At 40.1% G+C, this 17,634-nt stretch overlaps 2 protein-coding genes across 4 annotated transcripts in view; one reads left to right on the forward strand and one right to left on the reverse strand.

The window, feature by feature from the left end:
* Positions 1-4,608: 4,608 nt before the first annotated feature.
* Positions 4,609-17,252, reverse strand: LOC147918282 (uncharacterized). The gene is made up of 2 exons (XM_087431252.1): positions 16,440-17,252; positions 4,609-7,100 (listed from the first exon to the last, which is right to left on the reverse strand). Exon 1 carries the CDS (start codon positions 16,910-16,912, stop codon positions 16,448-16,450), a length of 465 nt encoding a protein of 154 aa, XP_087287378.1. The 5' UTR covers positions 16,913-17,252; the 3' UTR covers positions 4,609-7,100; positions 16,440-16,447.
* Positions 16,379-17,634, forward strand: part of NUP205 (nucleoporin 205) — an 85,071-nt gene continuing 83,815 nt past the window's right edge. For 2 of the 3 annotated variants that reach the window (XM_004430727.3, XM_087431160.1), the window contains exon 1: positions 16,380-16,553. In XM_004430727.3, coding sequence (XP_004430784.2) covers positions 16,526-16,553 — 28 coding nt within the window. In that variant the 5' untranslated portion in view covers positions 16,380-16,525. Of the gene's footprint in view, positions 16,554-17,634 lie in introns of all 3 variants that reach the window. The other variant, XR_015552225.1, reaches the window with a different exon arrangement.

The raw sequence follows: 17,634 nt of genomic DNA on the forward strand, positions 1-17,634 counted from the left end.
ATGCACAAATAATATCAGCGTGCCTTATAATGTTTTTCAACTTTCCTCTTCTGGAAAGATCATTGAACTTGTAATCAGATGACTTAGATTTTATGCCTAGCTGCGCCACTTTCTGAGTGGTCTTGGGCAAGTCACTTAAATTGTCTGATCTTCAGTTTTCTTATCTGTAAGACTGGAGAATAATAATTCGTCATTTACTGAGTTGTTATGAGGACAGATGAGATAACATATGGAGGAAGGAGGACTTTGTAACCTGTAAAGATCCATGCAATTAAAAATACAGCTCATCTCACCTATATGTGGACTCTAAAATAGTCAAACTCATAGAAGCAGAGAGTAGAAGAGGTGGCCAGTGGCTGGGGGGAGGATGGGAATGGGGAGGTGATGGTCAAAGGGTACAAAGTTTCAATTTGCAAGATAAGTAAGTTCTGCAGATCTACTAATACAGCATAGCGCCTATAGATAATGAAACCGTATTGTATACTTAAAATTTGTTAAGAAGGTAGATTTTAAGTGTTCTTAACACACACACACGTGCACACACACAAATAACAGTAATAATAATAATAATAATAATAATAATAATAGTAAAGCAGGTGAGAGGAAACTTTGGGAGGAGATGGATATGTTTATAGTCTTGATGGTGGTAATGGTTTCACAGGTATATACTTGTCCCCAAACTCATCGAGTTGTATACGTTGTATATTCCCTTCTAACATGTCAATAAAGTAGTAAAAAAAAAATTAGAAATACAGCCACATGCATTTGCCTCTTATAATATCTGATCTAGTTTTCTACACAGCTGGCCACTCTCACAGCCCATTCATGTTGCACAATAAATCCTTAGCCATCTGCCCCAAAGTTTTGGCTACTTACCTCAATTCCAGATCAATCTAGGAAGCCTAACTAGGGCTTAAATTGCGGGAGGGGTAGGTTTGTGGGTATGGGAAAGAAACTAAAATTGTTTTCTTCTTTTTCACCCCATTCTCTTTTCTGTCTCTGTTACTTCCTGAAAAACCCTTGATCCACCGTTCAACAGAAGGAGAAGTAAGGGGAGTTTTTCTTCCCATCCCTTGTCTGTGTTTCTACGGTCTTTTATATCCATCTGTATCACATAGAGAGTCATGGTGTATTGCGGTTATGTGTTGGTATATCTGTTACTGCTACGGACCTGTTTTTGTTTGTTTTTCATGGTGAGTTCTCAATAGATGTTTGTTAGATTGAATTTACCTGAATAGAATGCAATATAATTGAAGCTACTGAGATCTCAGAGCGTATTTCACACACTCAGATCAAGTGATTTATTCAAAAAGAGTTTCGTGGGGTTAAAAATAGAGATCTGGATCCAGGTAATTTTGTTCAGAGAATTTTAAGGGGGTAAAATAGCTCTGGCTGCAGGGTAGGGTCTTTGTTAGGAGAAGAATCCAAATATGAAGATTGCAAAACACCACCAGGGAAATGTCTGGGTATTTTTGAACCTGCGGCAGAGATGTATTTCTGTCTGGAATACACTTCCTTCCCTTCCCTCACATCTCTAATCTTAGTCGTGGCTTTAGTAGCACATAATAAATAAGCAAAATTTATAGAAATATTTTCCTAAATCCTGATCTCTTGAAATGATGACCTGGCAGTTCCTTCCTTCACCAATAATTCTGAAGTCAACATGGTATATAAATATGGCAACCGCATGTCCCGGCTTTTCCACCATGGTTTTGATTTAAAATATTATCTCTCAGTATCAGACTTGGTCTCATTTTTGGTTAGTACTTATGGAGGTCCTATAATAAATAGTTTATCTATGTGAGAAAACTACTATATAACATTATTTTTAACTTATTATGCTTTGTTTAATTATGTTTTAAAATATACAGTAGAGGGTGCCGGCCCCATGGCTTAGCGGTTAAGTGCGCGCGCTCCGCTACCGGCGGCCCGGGTTCAGATCCCTGGTGCGTACCGTCGCACCGCTTGTCTGGCTATGCTGAGGCGGCGTCCCACATACAGCAACTAGAAGGATGTGCAACTATAACATACAACTATCTACTGGGGCTTTCGGGAGACAAAGGGAAAAATATATATATATATACAGTAGGGAGAGTATTTGGACTCTTAAAGAAATTTATTTGAACAATTTCTCGAACTTCACCAGCAATAAAAAATGTAAGTTAACATTAGATACCATTTTTTAGAAAAACTTCCTAATAACACCTATTTAAAAATTACTACATTTAGTGTTGGTGAAGGTTGGGGAATCAGGGACGTTCTCAGACAGGAATGCAACGTCTTTAAAACAGTTTTGCAGTATCTATTGAGAGTATTAAAAAATTCATGCATATTAAACTAATAATATTACTTCTAGGAAACCTTTCTAAAGAAAGTGGACAAAGATTTATACACAAAGATATTCATCGAAGTGTTTATGACAATGAAAAGTTAGAAGAAATCTAAATATTCAGTGTTAGGAGCTCAGCTACATAAATTTAGGACTGTATATCTATGCACTGGAGTAATATGCTGGCTTTTGAGTTCTTAGCACATAAATGTTCTCTGAGTGAAATAATAAAGTTGAACATGGTGATTTTAAAGAATACTTAATGATGAAGATAATGCGTACGATGTTCTTATGAAGAACATAAGAAACAAAGTAAATATATAGTATTAAAAATCTATAGTAATATCAATGTGTTCAACTGGAATTAAATCAAGGTGTCTGACTATGGGCTTATGGCTAATTTCAGTTTTTATTCTTCACACCATTCTGTTTTCTAAATGCTGTTATGAGCGTGTGTTATTGTTATAACCAGAAAAAAATAATTAGAAATTATGGAGGCTTATCCGTGAACCTCAACATAGAGATTAAATACTATATTAGAAGCCAGATGGGATGAGTGAGAGAGTCAGGAGCAGGTTGTCAAAGAAATTCTTGCTTGAAAAGAGCATCAAGAGGACCACTCTTCAGACCCAAGGGTGAGAGTTCAGCTTTGCCAATTAAAATCCAGAGAAGATTTAAATGCTAAGAACTCAGTAAGCCAAGATCATGGAAAAATTTGGCTTGAATATGCTTAAAAGAATTGAGAATTCTTCTGTCTAGCAGGGGAGACGGTGAGAGAAGAGAGCACCAAGAGTCTCAGGAGGGTGTTAATGAAAGCTGATAGCTATGAAGTCACACAGCAAGTAGAACAGTGTCTCCTGAAAAGGTCAGCCAGCCACCCAGACAGGTCCTCCACCTCTGCCCAGGAAGGTGGAAATTAAGTAATTAATTATTCTCATTCATTTATTTATTTATACCATATCTTAAGCACCTCCTAAGTGCCAGGCACTGTGCAAGGCCCAGGGAATATACTGGTGAATAATACACCAGGAACACACTCATAGTTGAACAAGCTGGGTTTATTAACTTGTTGCTGGGAAGGAGAACACATACCATGGAGAACTATGGAGCGTTTCAGTAAGAGGGTATTAGAAAGAACTTAAGGATTGTGGTTTTGGTTGGGTAATTTTGGGGAAGTTCCAAGGAAGCAGAGGTTTAGTCTGGATTGGGTGCTTTCAGGAAGCGGGGGTAATTCTATGACTGGGAATATCAATATGTCTTATTTACGGGGAGGACAGACTAGACTAAAGCTAAAGCTCTAACTGGGAGAGAAGTGGCAGTCATTCATATTAGCTGGAGGGAGGATATTTGGTATTTTATAGCTTGGATGATGTTAATGTTTTCTCTTTATTCAGATGATTATGGAGTGGTCTTGTTTTGATCTTGATTCATCATGGTCACAGAGTGCCCTTGTCTGATGTTGATGTTGTGTGACACTGTTTATGTTTAATGGGAAAATGTCAAGACCTAGCTATGAGTGCTGGGCCAGCTCATAGCAACACCAAGACCTAAGTGATTATATCAGGCCAGATCCTGACTATCAGGGGACTGCTTATCTCTTTCTCACAAGTAAATAAGTAAATGTAGAACTTCAGATTATGCAAAGTGCTATAAAAAATGAATAGGATACAATGATAGAGAATCAAGGGTGGGGTGGGATCCATTTGCACACATTGGTTAAAGAAAGCTTCTCTTACGAAGTAATGGTCCAATCAAGACCAGAAGCACATTACATTTGCTTATATAGGTATGGATCCTGGATCACGATGTAAAGTATTATTTCTTATTGTAGGTTGCCGTAAGAAAAAATGGAAAACCTTTGCAGGATGAAGGCAGCAACATGGATAAAAGAGTGAGTGGAAATTGAGTCCAGGTCGTACCAGTCCTTACAGGCAAGGAGTTCCCCTTTTATTTTAAGTATTAGGTTGATCTATGTAAAATTGTTGACTTTCATTTTTGACCAGTGATTTCACTTGGTGCAACTTAATAAAATGAAGCACCATTAAAAGTTTTGAGTAGGGCAGTGCTGGATTTACGTTATAAAAAGATTGCCCTGGCTGCTGGATGGAGGATGGATGAGAGGCAGTTAAGAGGGCAGGGAAAAGATCAGTGAGGATTTGTGATTGCTTTGAAATCATCCTTTTCTGATATTGCATCCTTGGATTGGTTGGTGTGGAAATCTCTTTTGTTAATTACCTAGTGGAGTGAGGGCAGTAGGGAACTGACTCATGCTAAAAAAATTCACAAGAAAAAAAATAAATAAATAAAAATAAAAAAATTCACAAGAGCTTGATAATAGTAAAATCAGAATGCCAATTTATTAATTCACAATGAGAAATAAGACTGTCAAGCAACTGAATTCTTGTGTTTACTGATTAATGCCATCCTTTACATGGGTAGCTAAATTAAAATCCAAAGGTTGTTTGATGGGGTGGCAGGAAATCAGAGCAAGGGGCATTAGTGAGAGCCACTTCCAGTAGTGAGAGCCACTTCCAGCAAATTTTGTTGGCATGACCCCTAGTTGGAAATACATTTACACGCAGACCTATTTTATACTTCATAAAAGATAGCTGAAACAAAATTTTTTCAAATGAAGACATACCCTTATTACTCAGGAGTCACTCTTATACTTCCTGTTATATTCTATTTTCTATTTCTTTTTCAGTTAAAAAAATTTGAGGAATAGGCTCAATAAATTGATTTCAAGATCTATTAATGGTCACAACTCACAATTTGAAAATCACTGAGTCATATCATCTTAATGCTGTTGGCATCATACTGTGATAGTCTAAGTTGGGATGATGCCCTAAATTTAGCACCCCTAGATCAGGGTAAGGCTGCAGGCTGCCCTCTGCAACAACTTCCTGGCTTTCGCACAGAGCCTTGGGCTATCTCCCCAGGCTCTGTCTCCTATTCTGCTGGGGGCCTTCCCCTGCAGCAGTTTTGTCAGCTCAGCGCTGATTTCCAGGTTTCTGCCCAGCCCCTAGGTAATGAATGACACCTTGTTTGCACCTTCCTTCTCAACCTAGCCTTTTCTTTACCCTGTTGAGCGACATGGCCCTTCCCGCTCTGGTAGAAGTAGAGAATGAGCCACCTGAGCAGCTAGCAGATCAGTGCCCCAAAGTTTAACAGGGCTACTCAGCTCCATATTTCAGAGTCATCAGATTGAGGTAAGATATAAGGATACAGTTCCACCTCCAGCAGAAGTCTAGGACTATGGGCCGGCCCCGTGGCTTAGTGGTTGAGTGCGCGCGCTCCGCTGCTGGCGGCCCGGGTTCGGATCCCAGGCGCGCACCGACGCACCGCTTCTCCGGCCGTGCTGGGGCCGTGTCCCACATGCAGCAGCTGGAGGGATGTGCAGCTATGACATACAACTATCTACTGGGGCTTTGGGGGGGGGGAATAATTAAAAAAAAAAAAAAAGTCTAGGACTGATTGGACCCTTGGGTTGCAGGTGAAATGGGCCTAGCTGAGGATTCTGCAATTAGAGTCATGATTCAAAACACCCAGGAGCCAGTAGGCACACAGTGGCCCCTGCAAGTGAGGTGTCACCCTGGAGAATCTCTGCTTGCTGCTGATTCAAGCTTCCTACCTGAACAGCAAACAGACAAATGCTTCTCAGAGCCCCATTAGAACACCCACCCATGAGCGGGTTAGGGGTGGCGGCAATGCTGAGATGAGTTAGAGGTCAAGAGAGCCAAGATGGCCTGTTGTGGCGATTGACCCTCTAGGGAGGCCCAGATTCAGGTGTGGTCACTCTAACCTTGTTGTTTAGCCCTAAGTAGAAATGTTGTCCTGCATAATTGAAAGTAGTAGTACCTCCCACATCTACATTCAGATCCTGGACTTGTCCTGTTTGTTGAAAGGATTCTTGTACTTTTCTCCAGCCCCATGAGAATCTGAGATGGGATTATTCCTACTCAAAGAACTCAAAAGCTACAAAAAGGGGAGCAAACATTTTGTTAAATTGTGCCTAATAAAATGATCAGTAACAAGATAAGAAAATGTCCTAGAATTAGGGAATGAGGTCAGGCAAAGGTTGTCTTTGGAGAATCACAGATCCATTCATTCAACTGTTTATTGAGCCAGGTACTTCAGCTAGTTGCTGAAGGTTAGCTGTGAGAGGAAGATGGTCTCTGCTTTCATACTCTTTAGTGAAAGAGTTAACCACTAAATAATTAATTTACCAAATAATTCATCTGAGAGTGAAACTAATAATGATTATAATCTATAAACTAAAATAGTGATTACAGTCTTTGCATGAAATGGTCATTTGCAAGAAATCGTATCTTAGTCCTTTCAGGCTGGTATAACAAAATATAGACTGGGTGGCTTATAAACAGCTGAAATTTATTTCTCACAGTTCTGGAGGCTGAAAGTCCAAGATCAGGGTGCCAACATGGTCAAGTGAGGGCCCTCTTCTGGGTTGCACATTTATCATGGTGGAAGGGGTGAGCTAGCTCTCTGGAGCCTCTTTTATAAGGGCATTGATCTCATTTGTGGGGCCTCTGCCCTCAAGATCTAATCACCCCTGGAGAACCCCACATCCTAATGCCATCACACCTGGGATTAGGATTTCAATATATGAATTTCGGGAGGACACAAACATTCAGACCATAGCAAATCCTAAGAGACAGAGTGCGAATGTGTTACAGAAACTTTGAAGACCAAGTCCAGTCCAGAGACAGGTGTGCATCCCAATCTCATCAAGAGGTTGCTGATTGAATTAATTCTGGAAAAAATGAAAAACAAAACAAAACAAAAATTTGTTAACAGAAATAGAGCAGTCTGTCTTCTTGGGAAAAGGGGAGCAAAAGACCTAGATTTGTGACTGCCAGTATCCTGTGGAGAGAGGGCCTGGACTAGCCTATCCAAAGATTTCAGCTGGCATAGTAATATCTCTGGGTAAACACACTAGAATTCTCTTTTGCCATTTACTCTGCTTATAAAATAGAATTGGTAAGCATCAGTCCCTCTGTGATTGAAAAGAAACTGCTAAAATTGAATTTTTAAAGCCCATTTGGTCATGATGTATTATCCTTTCTATATATTGCTGAATTTGTTTTGCTATTTTTAGTAGTTGTTCCTATTAAGGATTTTGGCATCTATGTTCATGAGTAATATTGGTCTGTAGTTTTCCTTCTGTAATATCTTTGACTTTATCAGGTTAATAATGGCCTCATAAAATTAACTGGGAAGTGTTTACTCTTCTATTTTCTGAAAGAGTTTGTGTAGGATTGGTATCATTTCTTAAACCTTTGTTAACATTCACCAAGTAAGCCACTGAGGCCTTGAGTTTTTTTGTGGAATGGTTCTTCATTGCAAATTCAATTTCATAATAGATACAAAGCTATTTGGGTTTTCTATTTTGGAAATGTTTGTCTTTTAGGGAAATTTACCATTTTATCTAAGTTGTCAAATGTATTGGCATGAAGTTGTTCATAATATTCCCTTACTTTCTTTTAAATGTCTGTAGTATCTGAAGTGATTCCTCTTTCTTTCTGATATTGGAAATTTGTGCTTTTCTCCCTTTTTCCTTGATCAGTCAAGCTAAAGATTTATCAACTTTATTTTTTTCAAAGAACAGATAGTTTCATTGACTTTCTCTTTTTTATCTTTCTTTTTCCATTTTCTATTTGATTTCTATTTTTATTGTTTTCTTCTTCCGTATACATTTAGTTTGCTTTGCTTTTCCAAGATGCTTAATTTGCATTCAGTTTAGAATATTTTCCAATTTTTCTTGTGATTTTTTTCTTGGACCCTTCTCCATTTTTCTTTCTCTCTCAATCTCACTCTGCCTGTGCATCAACTTTTTTCTCTTGTACATTCATTCATTCAGCAAATATTTATTGATCGCCCACTGTGGGGTATAATGTACTGTTCTAGGTACTTGAGAGAATGAGTGAATAAAATAAATATCCCTGTCCACAGAGAGCATACATTCTAGTGTGGGTCACAATTTTATGATTTGGCCTGTATTTATTCCTAATGAAGTGTTCCCTTCCTTTTGAAGTCTTGACATACTGTTTCCTTCCTATGTCTCCATATGACTTTATAGTACTTATTTGCAACTATGAAATACCAGTGACTTTTACATTTAAAAAATACTTAATACTTCATGTTTATACCTTAACAGTTGATTCAAACCACTGTCTACACATATTTCCTAAATTTATAATCCTCTTTTTGAGAGAGATGGTGTGTATTGGGAGATGGGTTCTCCTCTGTCTTATTTAAGCTGTGTTCTGTCTGAAGGCAGGAAGATGGACTGGATTTTCATAAGCATCTTCTAGCTTTAGGATTCAGTCATCACCAAGGTTTCCTAACATTGACAACCAAAAAAATTACTGAAGTTATCTTTCTGACTGCTGGGATTATGGCGATTTTAATTTTCTCTTTTGTACTTTCACTGTTTGAAAAATGAACAAAGGAAGGAGCCCTTCCAATGACCTAAAGACTTGAACATAATTAACACCTTTTCCTGGTCACTTGCAGAGTGATCCTAGTTTTTAAAATAATGCATTTTAAAACAAACAAATAAATATAAAATGAAACGAAAAAAAAGTACCTGATAAGGGATTAATATCCAGAATATATAAAGAATTCCTACAACTCAACAACAAAAAATCAAACAATAGGACTTAAAAAAAGAGCAAGAACCTGAATAGACATTTTTCCAAAGAAGATATACAAATGGCTAATAGGCACAAGAAAAGATGCTCAACATCATAATCATTAAGGAAATGCAAATTAAGACCACAATGAGATACCACTTCGTACCCTATTAGAATGGCTATTAAAAAAAAGAAGAAGAAAATAACAAATGTTGGCCCAGATTTGGAGAAATTGGACCCTTGTACACTGTTGGGGAGAATGTAAAATGTTGGAGCTGCTGTAGAACAGTGTGGTGATTCTTCAAAAAATTAAACACAGAATTGCCATATGATCCAGCAATTCCTCTTCTGGATATATTCCCAGAATAATTGAATGTAGGGACTTGAAGAGATATTTGTGCACCCACATTCATAGCAGCATTATTCACAATAGTTGAAAGGTGGAGGCAACCCAAGTGTCCATGGATAGGCGAATGGATCAACAAAATGTGTTATATGTGTTATATACATTCAATATATATATTCAATATATATATTCAATATATATTCAATATATACATTCAATTCATTCTATTATTCACCCTTAAAAAGGAAGGAAATTCTGACACATGCTACAACATGGGTGAACCTTGAAATTATGCTAAGTGAAAATAAGCCAGTCACAAAAGGACAAATATTGTATGATTCCACTTACATGAGATACCTGGAGTAGTCAAATTCACAGAATTAGAAAGTAGAATGTGGTTGCCCCTGGGCTGAGGGAGGGGAGTATAAGGAGTTGTTTAATGGTACAGAGTTGAGTTAGGGAAGATGAAAAAGTTCTGAAGATGGATGGTGGTTACGCCTGCAGGACACTGTGAATGTACTTCATGCCACAGAACTGTACACTAAAAAATGGTTAATTTTATGTTATGTATATTTTATCACAATAAACAAAAATGAGTATCTAGTCTTGCTGCAGGTACTATGCAGAGGTAATTTTAGAAGACAGGAAGCAACAATATTTCAATGCCAGTTAGTACTTCTTGTTCTTAAATTAAATTTTAAAAATGATTGCCTTGCTTTGAGGTTGTCACACTTATGGCTGGAGATTGAAATCTTAAAATCACAATAAATTCAACTCTGAGTTCTTGCAGCAACATCAATTTTCTATCTAATTTTAAAAGCATTTAAATTAGTCTTATTACTGCTTATGTGCTCATTAAATGTGCAATTTAAAATGTATAGGGTTGTGCAACATGGTTGAGTTAATGGTGTCATGGGAGCCTCATTAATAGAATTCACTGACACTGTACTATCAATAGTACTGCATTAATACATCTTTATCAGACACTCTTATTCAATGACTCCTTTTTCATTTATTTAATCCCCATACTTTACCCTCATTGTTCTTTAGTCTGATCATCCTATTACTACAGCAGAAAATCTTCTAAGTGCTTTATGTTAAATTTGTATGTTATTTTGCTGTATCTTCACAGCAATCCTATCTGTTGTAATAGATGAGGAAACTCAGGCTTAGAGAGATTGAATAACTTGCTCACTATCACACAGTAAGTCATTGGCAAAATAGAAATTAGATTTAGAGTGACCTGTCTCAAAAGTCTCTCCTCAACTCTACCAGCATGCTAAACTTTACATTGTTTATCAGTTTCTTCCTGAAATCTCAACTGTTCTGTGAAGTGGGAAGATACAAAATACACATCCCTGAAGAACAGCCTTAAGCTAAATAGTTGTTTAGAGAAATGACACACACAACAGCTTCGTGTTAATCTGGAATCTTTCTTAAAATCTTCTTTCTTTCATTTATTTATTTATTTTGCATTTGTTTGTACTTGGGGATATTTCCTATTGTTCTTTGTTTCTGAGTTTGCATCATGTCCTGAACAGTGCAGTAGTCTATTTCAATTAATGCTTTCTTGTTCCTCGCACATAGTTTCACTTTGAGTATTCTTCTGATGGGATGAATGCTCAGCTCTTTCATCACACTCAGGCAGAATTCTGCTTTCCTCAGTAACTCTCCACGCTACTTCACACACTCCCTGCCCAAGACCGGAGCCAAGTATTCATGCTAATTCCCAGAGTACAATCCAGACTCTTTTTGATCAGATAAATTGACTTTGCCACCAGTACTTCTACGCAACTCTACTCCTACTCGTTTTCCTGTTTTATGTCATGCATCGTTGTGGCACATGTCTTCTGTTGGGACCAAAGTTCCCACATGTATCTAAAGGAAAACCTCTCAAGGGGGTTCAACCAGCTAATTCCATAGCTGGAGCCCTGGTGTTTTCATAAAAGCAAGTATGGAGTACCCTGTCCCCTTCAGGTCCAGATTGGTAGTCCATGCATCAGGAGAGGAGGAACCCAGCATTCTTTTCCTGGAGTTTTCAGGCACATGCAAGAGCGGTGGTGGTTTATGAAGCCACCTTCAAGGAGCCCACAAATATACTCTGACAGTGGGTAGAAGACAGCAGTTTCACCTTTCCTCACCCTTATTCATTCAACAAACATTTACTGGCTACCTATTGGATATCTCTACTCTTCTCTGTGGAGCTTTCAGTCCAGAGGGACAGACAGACAAAATTTTGGAAAATTCTAATACAACGTAGGAGAGGACAGGAGGGCATTTAATCCTGCCTGAGATAAGAGGTAAGCGTGGGGTGGGGATTCCTGAGACAAGTAAGCAGAGGAAGGGGCTAAAGGTATTCCAGAAAGAGAAGAGAGTGCCAACAAAGATTCAGAGGGAAGGAAGATGTAGCCAGAGGGACTATCCCATGAAGAAGGGGGTTGCACTGGTAAAGGGTCTTGGGGAGCTGGAGGGTCTAAGAATGTGTGTCTAGGTCGCTGCAGTAGTTACTAAAGAAGAGTCTAGCTGTGAGATAAATTTAAGAGGCCTGAAGGAGCCGGATCATGAACAGCCTTGTGTGCCATTCTAAGAAGTGTGGACTTCCCCTCAGGATAGTGACAAGAACCAGAAGGGTTTTAGGGAGAGGACTAAGTGATCCCTCTGGTTACAGTGCAGATGGTGAACTGGAAATGAGCGAGACTGGAGACAGGAAGACCAGTTAGGAGGCTGTTGGAATAATCCAGTCTATGAAAGTGCATTGTGGTTGTGGGTCTCTAGGGGAAAATCTAGGGCGAATTTATTTCCAACTCCACCAGATACTGCCAGTATTCCAAGACCAGTGGTTCTGCAACTGCAAACCCATAGCTGGCCACTGACTGGGGTCAACACAAGTTGGTGAACCTGTCATGCCTGGGGTCTTCCACTGGGCAGGATGTGGAAAATCACAGAACTTGAAACTCATCTAAATTTCTAAGCCTTGTCCAGAGGAGTTGCTGCAGCTCTCTAAATCCGAAACCTTGGATTTTCTCACTTTTTTCACTGATCTGTTCGTCTATGCCCCACCCCCATACACTTTTAAGACCATGTAAATTCCTATCATCTGTCCATTCAAGTGCCACTGCCTTCATGTAATTTTCCCTAATTTTCATTTCCCAAACTCCAAATAAGAATTAACTGTCCTTATTTTAAGATCTCAAAGAACTTTGTGTAGACAGTTAAAACTCAATTAATTGGGGCAATGAAGGAAGTTACAATAATGGATCAATTAGACTAGGGTGCAGTCCAACCCCTTACCCCAGGTAAATCACACATTGTTTCATTGCTGAATGCTTCTACTTGCAGTGCACTCAACAGCTTGGTTGAACTCGTCCTTAGTAATCAACTATACCTCCATTTAGCACTTATTTTGCCTTAGAAATAGTTTATTTTTATTAACAAACACTCATATGGCACTACGTGTCTGGCACATTCTAAGCACTTTACAAATAAGCCTCTTAACAACTCTACAATATAGGTACTAATATTATCATCTCCATTTAGAGATGAGAAAACTGAGCCATTGAGGAGGGTTTCACACCTAATAAGTGATGGAAACAGAATTTGAACCCAGGAAGCCTGGCTCAAGGGTCTGTGCTCTTAACCACAATTGTATGTGGCCTCTCTCTCTTCCAGTAGATCGTGGAAGCACCAAGCTCTGCAAACTGTTTTTTCTGAATTGTAACTGCAAGCCAGAGATGTGGCAGGAGCAGGGAATACAAATATAAAGACACAGTTGTTGCTCTACAGGAGTAAATTATTTGTTTATTGAACATAACAAACCACAAAACTATGGCTACAAACAATAGCCATTTACTTGCTCACAATTCTGCAAACAGGGCTAGACTCACCCATTTGCAGTCAGCTGATGGTTCAGTTAGGACTGAAGGATCCAAGATGGCCTTACTCATGTCTGGCATCTTAGCTGGGAGAGCTGGAACAGCTGGAAGCTGGTTAGGCTTCTCCCGTGGTCTCTCATCCTGAAAGATGCTAGCTCGAGTTTCCTTAAATGGTGTTCCAGGGCAGCAAAAGAGCAAGAGAGGAAGCAGCAAGGGCAAATTCTAGGCTTGGAACTCACCCAATGTCACTTCTGCTGCATTTTTTTTGGCCCAAGCAAGTCATAAGGCCCACTCAGATTCAAGATGGCAGATGGTTATACAATGGCCTGAATTCAGGGATGTGTGATTCATTGGGGGCTTTTTAATAACAATCTACCACAAGAAGCTAGTAGTTTTAGTGGGGGATGATTGTCATAGAACATAGGGCTATAATAGAGATGGGTTACAGTGCGATAGGGATGTAGGGAAAGAAACCTCTGAATTGGTTGAGGGAATCAAGGATAGCATCAGGCAAGCAGCATTAACACAGACCCTCAGACTTGGAAGACAGGTTGTGTTTGGGAGGTTAACTTGGTGGGTGGTCCACAGAGGGATGGGGAAGGGAAGGAAGGGCATTCTAGGCAGGTAGAACAGCAGGTGCAAAGGCATCAATATGTGGTACAAGAAAGCGTCGTGTACTTGGGGAATAATAAATAGTTCAGAATGGTTAGAGTAAAGGGCACTTGAGGCAGACCGAGGGTGAGGAGGTTGAAGAAGGCTGAACCAGGTCAGGAAGTGGCACGTGTGCCTTGCTAAAAAGTTTTCAAATATTGCCTTTGGGGAGTAGGTCATTGAGAAATTTTGATCAAGGCAAGCACATGATCTGATTTGTGTATTTGAAAATCACTTTGGGAGTCCATGAAAGGGGGATGAGATGGAAATCAGGAAGACTGGTGAGAAGGTGATTGCAAAATGCCAAGTATAAAAAGATAAGACCTGAAGAGAACAATGGCATAGGGAGCAGAGGAGAGAAAAAGGGTTCCAGAAATATTTATGAGTTAGAATGAATAGGATTTGGCAATCGAAGGAAGAATATAGAATGACTCCCAGGTTTCTAACTTTGGCAACCAAGTGGATATAGGTGGCAGAGTTTCAAGAGGAAAATGCTCTTTTAAGTTTTGTACTAATTGACTGATTTTGAGCTGCCTGTGTGACAATCAACAGAGATGTGGGGTAGACAAGTTGGATATACAAATCTGAAGCCCAGGAGAGAGGACCAGACTGGAGATACAAATATAGAATTCATCAGCAAACAGGTGGTAGTAAGAAGCCATAGATTTCCCAGAAGCAAATAGAATAAAAAGAACAGAGGCTGGGGATGACTGAAAGAGCTACATTTAGTGATGAGAAGAGGAAGAAAAGTCCATGTAGGAAACTTAAAAAGAAGAATTAGAAAGATTGGAGGAAAACCAGGAGGCGTGGTGCCCCAGAAGTCAAGGGAGAAAAGAGTTTAAAGAAATTCAGGAACGTGCTTATGGGATTTGACAGTTGATCACTGGTGACCATACTGAGAGCAGTTTTGGAGGAGTTATGATGCCAATACTCTGACTGCTTTGAATTGAGGAAACCTGTGAGAGATTGCTTGTAAGTGTGATGATGGGTGAGGGGGAGTTGCAGGAAGTTAAAGAGTTCCTTCATAGAAAGCGAAGTGATCTACCAAGAGGGAAGTGTGTGGGCTTGAAGAGTGTTGAGGGGCAGGGAGGAGGCTTGTAATAGTTGTGCTAAGAAAGAAAATCTTCTTTGAATGCCACTTCCTGCCAAGTTTCTGCTCTATATTCTTCTCACTTTCATGCTAAACTTTGGGGAAACTCATTCTTCCCCTTCACTCCTTAAAAGTGCTTTCATCGTAATCTGGCATTTGTCTCTATATAACGACTTGCAAAAAAAATCAGTGACTTTTGTGTTTCACCTAATGTACATTGTGTCACTCAATATTATTTGTTCAAAAGAAGGAATATGCTTGATATTCTTAACAACATGCTCTGGGATTTTAGCTAAATTATTTAATTCTGATGTCCAACAGTGAAATGAGAATATAAGCAGCTAGCTCTGTTTCCTCCCAATCTCAATGGAATGTTGGAGGAGTTGATGAAGTGAGATTGTAAGGCACATTGACCATCTCTGAGATAAGTAGCTATAATTATATATTACATATATATAATTATAATATAGCTATAGTAGCTATAATCTTCCTAATAGGATTGTCTCAGGGATTAAATAAGATAACGTAAGGGCCGGCCCCGTGGCTTAGCGGTTAAGTGCGTGCGCTCCGCTGCCGGCGGCCCGGGTTCGGATCCCGGGTGCGCACCGAGGCACCACTCCTCCAGCCATGCTGAGGCCGCGTCCCACATACAGCAACTAGAAGGATGTGCAGCTATGACAGACAACTATGTACTGGGGCTTTGGGGGAAAAATAAATAAATAAAATCTTTAAAAAAAAAAAAAAAAAGATAACGTAAAATAATGTAAAATTCTTAGTAAATATCTGACATATAATAGTAAATGGTAATGACTATTTGTATTTTAGTTTGAAATTTAGCAAACCAATATTTAGCGAGTGAAAAAAGAAGGTCCAGCTGTTTGGGGGGCGCTTAGGTAGAAAAATATTTGGTGTTTATGAAATGATATATCTGGGAATTTCTTCAAAATAATCTCCTGTGTTGGAGGTGGGGGACAGGAATTATTCTAATTTTGCATTCATTTGAAAATTTCATAATAAAAAGTTATGATTTGTTTCACTCTATGCAACTCTATGTTAACGCAAAACACTTGGTATATTTAAATATAATGAAAACTTTGTAACCGATCAAATGGCTTTTTGAGGTGTAGGCCCCCCTCACCCTACTCCACTCCCCAAAGTAAAAGAGTAATGCAAGGAAGATTTAATTTCAAATGGAGATAATGATTTGATCTTACGGCTTTTATAATATCATAAATGGGCGTCATTTCAATAACTAGTCTCAGAATATCTTTTCCACCTAACCAACTTCATTCATCATTAGAAAGAAACTACAAGTTCCAGGATGCACTGCACAATTAACGTCAAATCGAGGACCTCGCCTCTCCGAACTGGTTGTCCTCGCCTTATTTGAATGGGAATAATCCCGGAGAGAACTGACGTGTGTGACCTAGAGCAGACTTTCGAGTCTTTGTACGGCGAGGTCGGCCGAGCGTGCCGTTCGGAGGGGACAGCATGGTACCTTTCTGTTCAGGCGTCGCTCCGGGCAGCCTCACCCTTTTCTGGGGCCTCCGTGCGGCAGGAGGACTCCGTTAGTGCGCCTCCAAGATGGCGACCCTGTTGGCGGTAAATTCGGGTAAGTGCGGCCGGGGCAGAAGGGAAACTCTGGGGCCGAGCGATGATCAGTTCTTCAGTGAGAGACCAGGCTGTCAGGTTGCTCGGAGTCCAGGCCCCCACTTGTGCTTGGTCCCGCTTTTCCCGAGCTCTGGGCCTCGAGTCCCGCCCCTCCCCAGTTTGAATGGCGCGCGTCGGCGCTGCGGCTCTAGTCCTCGAGTTGGCTTTGAGGGTCCAAGCAAGGAGGCTTGGTCCATTGCAACCGGGCAGTCTCTCGCAGGCCAGCGCTGAGCCTGGTCCCTTCCACTCCTCGTAATGTGTTTGTGGCCTGGATTTCGCCTGAATATGCAAGACTCCGGCAGTAAGGCCGGAGGACCCCATGTATTTTCAGCCACGAGCGCAGGCTGAAAACTCGCACCTCAAAGCAAGCACCGGGGCCCCTCATGGAGATTGGGGGGTCCTGCAGGAAGCGAGGATTATGAAGCCCGCAATCCGGAAGGGGCCCGGGAAGGAGGTGCCATGGGTACAGCAAATGACTGCGACCTCTACGGGTGTGGCCCGTCTCTGGATGCTCCTGGACCTTTGGAACAGTAGATCTTCGCGGCGGAGTAGAATCTAGAATGTAGTAAAGGAACTTGGAAGATTTGGGATGGGTCCTCTTTTGGTGATTCTCAATTTGGGTTGGCACCGCCCCCCAGGGGCGTTTTAAGAGTGGGTGCATTTTGATTGTCACAATTCCTAGGATCCGCTGCTGGCGCCTCGTGGGCGGGGCAAGGATGCCAAAAGCCCTTCCTGGGGCGGAGCGGTCCTGAAAACGAATAATTTCCTGCTCAGAATGTCAGTGCCTGCATTGAAACGCACATAGCTTCATGGGCCAGTTAAGAGTATATCTGTATGGAAAATGCTTGTAGAGAATTTCATTCAAGAGGAGTCTTTCCTGGACACCTTTTCTTTCTGTCTCTAAGTGTGCAGTCTTTTTTTTTTCCCCCTTGGTTCTGGTTTGTTATACTTTGCACAGGACTGATATTCTTGAAAAGTTGTCTAAATCTGAATTTTGCAAATCAAACCATTTTAGAAATACTATGATAAATTATTTTATAATG

This window comes from Ceratotherium simum, chromosome 1, assembly GCF_057802395.1.
Source record: "Ceratotherium simum simum isolate JZ-2026a chromosome 1, ASM5780239v1, whole genome shotgun sequence".
Taxonomy (NCBI): Eukaryota; Metazoa; Chordata; class Mammalia; order Perissodactyla; family Rhinocerotidae; genus Ceratotherium; species Ceratotherium simum.